Genomic DNA, 6,643 nt, shown 5'->3' with positions numbered 1-6,643 from the left:
ACTTCTGGCATCTGGAGCAAAGAAGTAATTTCTGAAAATGATACTTACTGAGGTTACAACGTGTAGAGGCTTTAAACTTGTGAAAATTGATGTTTGTATTTCTTTCCACTTAGTGAATAGTAAGCTGGGGTTTTGTTTGTTTTGTTGTTTAGGGGTTTTTTTTTTTCTCCCAGAAAAAAACAGTCTTTGGGATAGGAATTCTTCAGAGGTTGCTTCTGCATAAAAAAAAATATTTAAAAATTGAAATCACAGCTATTTATGTTAAGATTATTTTCACAAACTATAAACTTGAGTTTTGCTTGTTTTGACACTATCAGTTTTAAGTATTGTAGTGCAGCTGTTGTTCCTGCTGGTAAGTTAATAACTTCTTAAAGGGGCATAATAGCTGAATGAAGGAGATGTCTGTGTCTGAAAACTGTTTTTTGCAGCTATTCCTCAATATCCTGATTTTAAAGAGCTAATGTGAAACCTGCCTGTTGTGGGCGTTTCTTTACCGACTTTGAGGGCTGAACCTGACAGTTTCAGACCTAGAAGAGAAAGTTACTACTAAAGGGGATTTTTATAGAACGTGGATGCCCAGATCCACAGTTGCCATCCTGAAGATTTCTGCTGTTGAAGACATTGAAGACTAAGAACATTGAAGACCAAAGGACCATATGGATTTTTGTTTCACTTGTAAAGTTCCACAGATGAATGTAACGGTGTATGTACGTCCTTAGAATTGCCACTGTTTTGAAAGGGCTCAGCCCCTTGGCAGCTAACTTAAGCAGTGAACTAAGGTTTGGAAACTGGGCATTCCACTGCCCATACAGGGCAGGCCACAGTGATTCATTAACAAACAGACAAACTTACTAGAAGACAGAGGAATAGCCTGCGCTTTAAAACATTATAAAAGAAACACTTTACCTCTGCTCTTCCCCCTGTGTATGTACAGTAGTGATAAGAAGGTGTCATTTAGTAATTCGTTTTAATTAGCGTTTTGATAATTGTTAAGTCTGGATGAACAATCCAGAATGTTGTTTGGCAAGAGCGTGTACACCAAGAGCTATATCCTGACTCTTCTAACCATCACACATATGGGAATGAAGGCTAAAGAGGAAAGCACAACTGTGTCCTATCGATATGTTTGTTTGTTTAATAACAACAAGAAAAAAAAAAAGGCCTCCTTCAGATTTTTCTAAGGGAAGGATAAACAACCATCTCCAAGACTGTCAATTGTAGATGTCAAAGATAATACTTTAAATCCTGTCACTGGACAGGATTTAAGAGTGTCTTCTCCTTTTCCTGGTGTTTCATATTTTCTTGTGATAAATACTGCTTTGGCTCCTTCTGTAGCTGCCCTTTCTCAGTAAACTCGGTAGGCTGCCTAGGCATTTTCTACAAAGTTTGGGTTACAGTTGCAGAAGTGGGTCATGATTACCTTACATGGGTCTATTTTTCTACACACCAACTCATTTTCTGACGTGTCAGATTGAGTACCTTATTTTCTCTGTCATCCTTTCTCCTTTGTACCGCTGCCATTTGTTAGTACTGTGGCTTGTTCCACTGTGGGAATAATTGACTGATTTTTGAGTCTTAATGCTTGCTTTTTAAAAAAAATAAAATACAGACATTAAGCATTCAGATTTATCTTTTTTCATTTTTTTTTTTTTTTTTTAATCCAAGCTCCAGAACAAAAAAAGAAGGGAAGTTTTATTAATTAATTACTTCATCAGAGTTGTGTGTGTTTTGTGTTCTGTTCATATAATTTCCTCCCCTTGAAGGGAAAAGTTGTTGAAACTGGAGCCAGGGATAAAAACTGAAATGCGATGTTAAGACTAGGGTTTCTTGTTTGCTAGTGGTAAAATGAATCTCTCTCTTTTATTATGGCTATCCATCATCACAGTTATTTTTCTTGGGCTACCAATTGTAAAATGTTAGTAGAGAACCTGTAGCCCTATGGTGGAATTTATACAGCACCTCACGGTGCTGTGTTAAAAGGTTTTCCCTTACTCATTGGGACCCAGGAAACCTGAAGTCCAAATCCCTTCGCACACATACCGTGGTAGGATATTTTTCTGAACTTGGTCCTATAGTGCAATAGATTTTTCTCTTCAAAGAGAACAAATGTCAACTTGTACAGTATTCAACCTGAATATAATAAGAAAATAATTTGAAATGTTCTTTGGACATTTTATCTTTGTTTTTTATCCAGAGGCTCCTTAATCTAGTGTCTCGAAAAATGTTACTGTTTGTTTAGGGATGTGATCTGTGAAGCTGAATATTGAGGCTTTAGGTTGTGACTTTATCGATGTCACTATATTATTGTTCACTTACTTACCAGTCTTGTGGAAAAAAAAAAAAAAACAAACAACAAAACAACAAAAAAGGCACTGGCTTAACAGGTCAGCATGTAAAGTTATCTATTAAAGCTGTGTTTTAGCAAAGCCTGTAAGTACTTGAAATCCTACTTTTGCTTAAGTACTGTGCAGGGTTGGGCCAGAGAGGTACAGGCAGAATGAACTTGCTTACACTGCCATGCCAGTGTGCTTTCCTCTTGGTCAAGTAAGTATGTCTAGCCTCAGTAGAGGCCACAGAAGACCAAGTTTCCAGTAGCCTTTGTGGAGAAGAGTCAATGCTTAAATCTGCAGATGTTGTCTGTCACTACTACTGTCTGCTGAGATGTCTGACTAGTGCATTTTTGGTTTTAAATTGATGACATGCTTGTGTACACAAGTTGGTTGTTGGTTAAATAAGACTGTACCTGTGTATTTTTGTGTTTTGTTGGAGGGTTTTTAAACAGCTAATGGAATTAGAATGAGAAGCTTTCTTGATTTTTTTTTCTTCATTGAATGCTTTAAAGATTAAAACAAATGGCCTTTTTTATCTCATTTTTATTATTCTTTTTTACTTTCCTCCCTAAGGAAGAAATAAGGAAATTAAAAAAAAAAAAAAAAAAGTCTGCTTTTGTAGTGAGATTTTTGGGGGCTTTTTTAGTAGGTTTTTAAACATACTACCCTCTTTGTTACTTCTGACAAACTTGAGGGTTGTTTTAGTAGTACGCTGGGAGTCACAGTGGTGCATAGTGTTGATAACTAATGCCCCTGCTCTACTTACGAGGATTTTGCAGCTCCTGAAGCAGTGTTGCATTGCTGTGAATGTCGTTGTTCCCAAGCTTTTTCTACTGACCAGAGTGAATTCTAGAAGCAGAGTTGCTCCTTTGACCTTGATACTCTTTTCCCATAGGTAACCAAAATTGTGACCTGCCTGCATGGGATTTGTGATTCCCTTCCAGGAATACAAAGACAGGCTTTGCTCCTATAGGTATGTCAGCTGACTTGACTTGAGGAATGGAGAACTGATGGGGTATGTGCCCTTCATTACTCACGGTAGGTGAGAACTAGCTCAGGGCAGTTAGGGTCATTAGTCTGTACTAGTTGCAGCTGCCAAAAAAAGGAGGCAATAGTCAGGTTTCCTGGAGGCAGTTGTTTAACCACTTCCAGCAGAGACCAGCTATAACGAAGAGAGATTAGCAATTTATCCACACAGGGTGTAGTGCAAGGCCTGTAAATTCACTGAACAGGTGGATGATAAGAACAGTATAATGTTTAGGGATATGCTAGAAATTATCATTTGTCAATGAAGAGCCTATGATGGAAACTTTATTTTTTTTTTTAGTTTGACATTTTTTTGAGGCTAACTTTCTTGTGGTGGCCAGGCTGTTTCTGATAGAAGGCTGGATTTTCAACAGTTAGCTACCTGGTTTACATTGGAGAATTGTATTGCTACCTGGTCTTTTCTTTCAGCAACTCTTTTTGTAGTGTAGTACAGGAAGTGTAAAAATAGAGCATGGTAAATAAAAACCAAGGAGTCACAGGTTTTATGGTGCAGAAAGCATGCTTTATTTCAAATGAACAATTCTATCTCAAGGAGGTTCAACTGCTAACAAGATTTATTACTACATTAGGAAAACTAAAGCAAATTGAAGTGTGCAGGGTATTTGTTGTTGTAACAACAGTTTGTTTTCAAACTGTGGTTCATTGCTTAGTTGCCCAGGAGTGTCTACTGGATGTCTAATACTACCACACAATCAATCACTGCATCCTACGAACCTCTGAGAGGGGGTACTGCTGCTGCACTTGAGTACCTCAATAGCTTTGTTGATTAAGGGGATGGCCAGGTGATGTTACTTTTTTAAAGCTATTCAGGCAGTCAGTGTGTCAGAAACAGTACACAGATGGCGGGTGAACAAAGTGCTGGCCGCTTGCACTTTGTCCAAAAATAGTCAGTCAGGTATGGAAATTATGACATAATCAGATCCAATGTAAAACATTAAAGCAATGCTTACAGGAGGGTAATTGCAAACATCACCAATGCCTTACATTTCTGATTCAACATAAATATTTGTGCACTATGAAATACTATGCACAGTATCATCTCTTAGGTGTAGGTAATCTTCAACAGGGAGCCTCTCTACCTGTTGAGGCATTCTTAGACATCAACAATGAGTTGAGGCACAAAAATTAGTTAAATGTTGAGCAGGGTAGTCGTTTGCTAGGAAACTTTCTCCTACCAACTGTTAGTTCCAAAAGTTACGTTTCAAAATGTCATAAAATAAATGGTACAAAACTTCATAACCGTTAACTTCGGCTATATACAGTATGTACATGTCAGTGAAAAAAGTGTTTAAAATTCTTAGGTCAATAATGACTATAAGTCATAATGTATAGCTCTGGACTTTGTCTCATTCAGGTAGGTACAAAAATATTTTTCTTTTATATTTACAGATCAGATATTTCAGTCCATATATGAATCACTTGTAAAAAGACAAGTGTAAATTATACAGATCAAGCTCTCTAAATTGATCGAATATTAATATTCACAGTGGCAGAATCGGTACCAAATTCATTTGCTAAATTCAGAGTATAAAGTCCACCGTCGTTCTTCTGGACATCCATGATGATCAGGGTGGTTAGATCGTCACTGGTTTCAATGTGGAATCTGCCTTGCTGGTCCTGACTAGTAATTTGTCTCCCTCTGCAGTACCATGTTATTTCAGGAGCAGGTTCACCAGAAAAGGCACAAGATACAGTGAGAACTTTTCCTTCATCAATGCTGATATCAGATGGAAGAGCTTCAATTTTGGGTGGTACTCCTTTACAAAACAGGAGAAGAAATACCAGGTTAGTCTTTCCACTAAGCCATACAGCAAGTTTATTCTGAGGACTACTTCAGGATATCTGAAGCACTAACTCTACTAGTAATTGTATTGCTCACCTCTCAGACCCGATTTAAGCATTTTACTAGTTGAACTCTCCAGTTGAGCCATGCTAGATTTCCCCATAATACTGCTGGAGCTCATCTCTACAAAGGATTCTTTCATGGAGGACATGCTTTTGGCAGACATGCTGGCAAATTTCATTTCAGTCATGCTGCTACTGCTGAAACTGCTGAATGAAGCCTCTTGTTTAGAAGAAGCCATTTGAAAGGACTGAGAAGAAAAACTTTCGTGCATGCTTGCGTCGCCACTTGTCTTCAATACTACCTCTTTTGGTGGTTCTTCAATTAGAGCTGAGGAGCATTGCAAAGATAGAAGGAAAAACCAATGATGTCACGTTAACAAAGTCATGCAGTTCTATATGGTTAATTTTACAGAAATGAAGAGAGCGCATAGTTTGCTTTCCATGGAAAACTGCAGTGGAGTATAAAATTATTTACAATAATTTGATTCAAGATGTCCAAATTTCAAAGAGTAATTTATAACTGAAATAGGTAGAAAATGGAACAGTTAGTAGGATGTATAAGCTTGAAGGAAAAACATGCTTACGAAGAAACAGTTTATCACACAGCATTTCCTATTAGAACCATTACTAGAATTAGACACTAAGAAATTGTGTGTGTTCAGTCCATGTTTGTAGAAGTTGTGAAACATCTTCAAGTTCTTACGAGCATGGTATAGGAAAGTCCGTATTTCACTGCATTGTTCTGTAGCTACAAAAGGCAGCAGAAAAGCTCAATCACTGCAGCTTTCCTCCAAACCCAAGCACAGTCATACAAGCAAATCATACCAACTCCTTGGTGCTAGGAACTGGGATATGGTACAGCAAATAAAATACTAAACCCAGTTCAGTTAGTTCTCATAAGAAGTTTTAACTGTATTGGTTTGTTTTATTGGAATAGGTTCTGTCAATAAATGAGGAAAGAGTAATTGCCAGCACCAAGGTCTTAACACAGTCATCCTAGAAGGAATGCTCATAGCCTTCCATTAACATGCATCTGTTGACGTAATAGAGCATCTGTGTGTTCCTCTGTGGATGTTATAAAGATTTGTAATGCTGTTTTAGTTCTGTGTAGATAGTACACAAAAGAAATAGGAACTAATTAAGATACCTAAATCAACATTACCTGTGGTGTTTATCGTAAGTAATTTTTGTAGACACACCACAGCAAAAAGTTGTGATTAGTCTGAACATAAGACCCGGAGAACAAACTTACGGAGTACAGTCAGAGATGCTGTAGCAGAACACTGCCCGTGGTAATTTTTTGCTTTGACTGTGTATTTTCCAGTGTCACTTACGGCTGCATTTTGAATCTCAAGAGAATATATGTTTTTAGAGCGTGTTACTCTGATGTGCGATGAAACAGCAATCTGTGGAGGGGAAAA

At 37.6% G+C, this 6,643-nt stretch overlaps 1 protein-coding gene and 1 long non-coding RNA gene across 2 annotated transcripts in view; one reads left to right on the top strand and one right to left on the bottom strand.

Moving 5' to 3' along the window:
- Positions 1 to 183: 183 nt before the first annotated feature.
- LOC115607850 lies at positions 184 to 2,344 on the top strand. Its single transcript, XR_003991369.1, has 2 exons — positions 184 to 352; positions 505 to 2,344. It is a non-coding gene; the product is annotated as an uncharacterized LOC115607850 (long non-coding RNA).
- A 1,513-nt stretch (positions 2,345 to 3,857) lies between these two features.
- The window catches only part of TTN (titin), a 253,250-nt gene continuing 250,464 nt past the window's right edge, over positions 3,858 to 6,643 (bottom strand). Inside the window, exons 256-258 of the mRNA XM_030485587.1 lie at positions 6,475 to 6,628; positions 5,257 to 5,550; positions 3,858 to 5,134 (exon numbers count right to left, since the gene is read on the bottom strand). Coding sequence (XP_030341447.1) covers positions 4,836 to 5,134; positions 5,257 to 5,550; positions 6,475 to 6,628 — 747 coding nt within the window. The 3' untranslated portion in view covers positions 3,858 to 4,835. The remainder of the gene's footprint in view (positions 5,135 to 5,256; positions 5,551 to 6,474; positions 6,629 to 6,643) is intronic.

This window comes from Strigops habroptila, chromosome 5, assembly GCF_004027225.2.
Source record: "Strigops habroptila isolate Jane chromosome 5, bStrHab1.2.pri, whole genome shotgun sequence".
In the NCBI taxonomy this organism is placed as follows: domain Eukaryota; kingdom Metazoa; phylum Chordata; class Aves; order Psittaciformes; family Psittacidae; genus Strigops; species Strigops habroptila.
The sequence above is the reverse complement of the archived record's forward strand: the minus strand, read 5'-3'. Positions and strand labels throughout refer to the sequence as shown.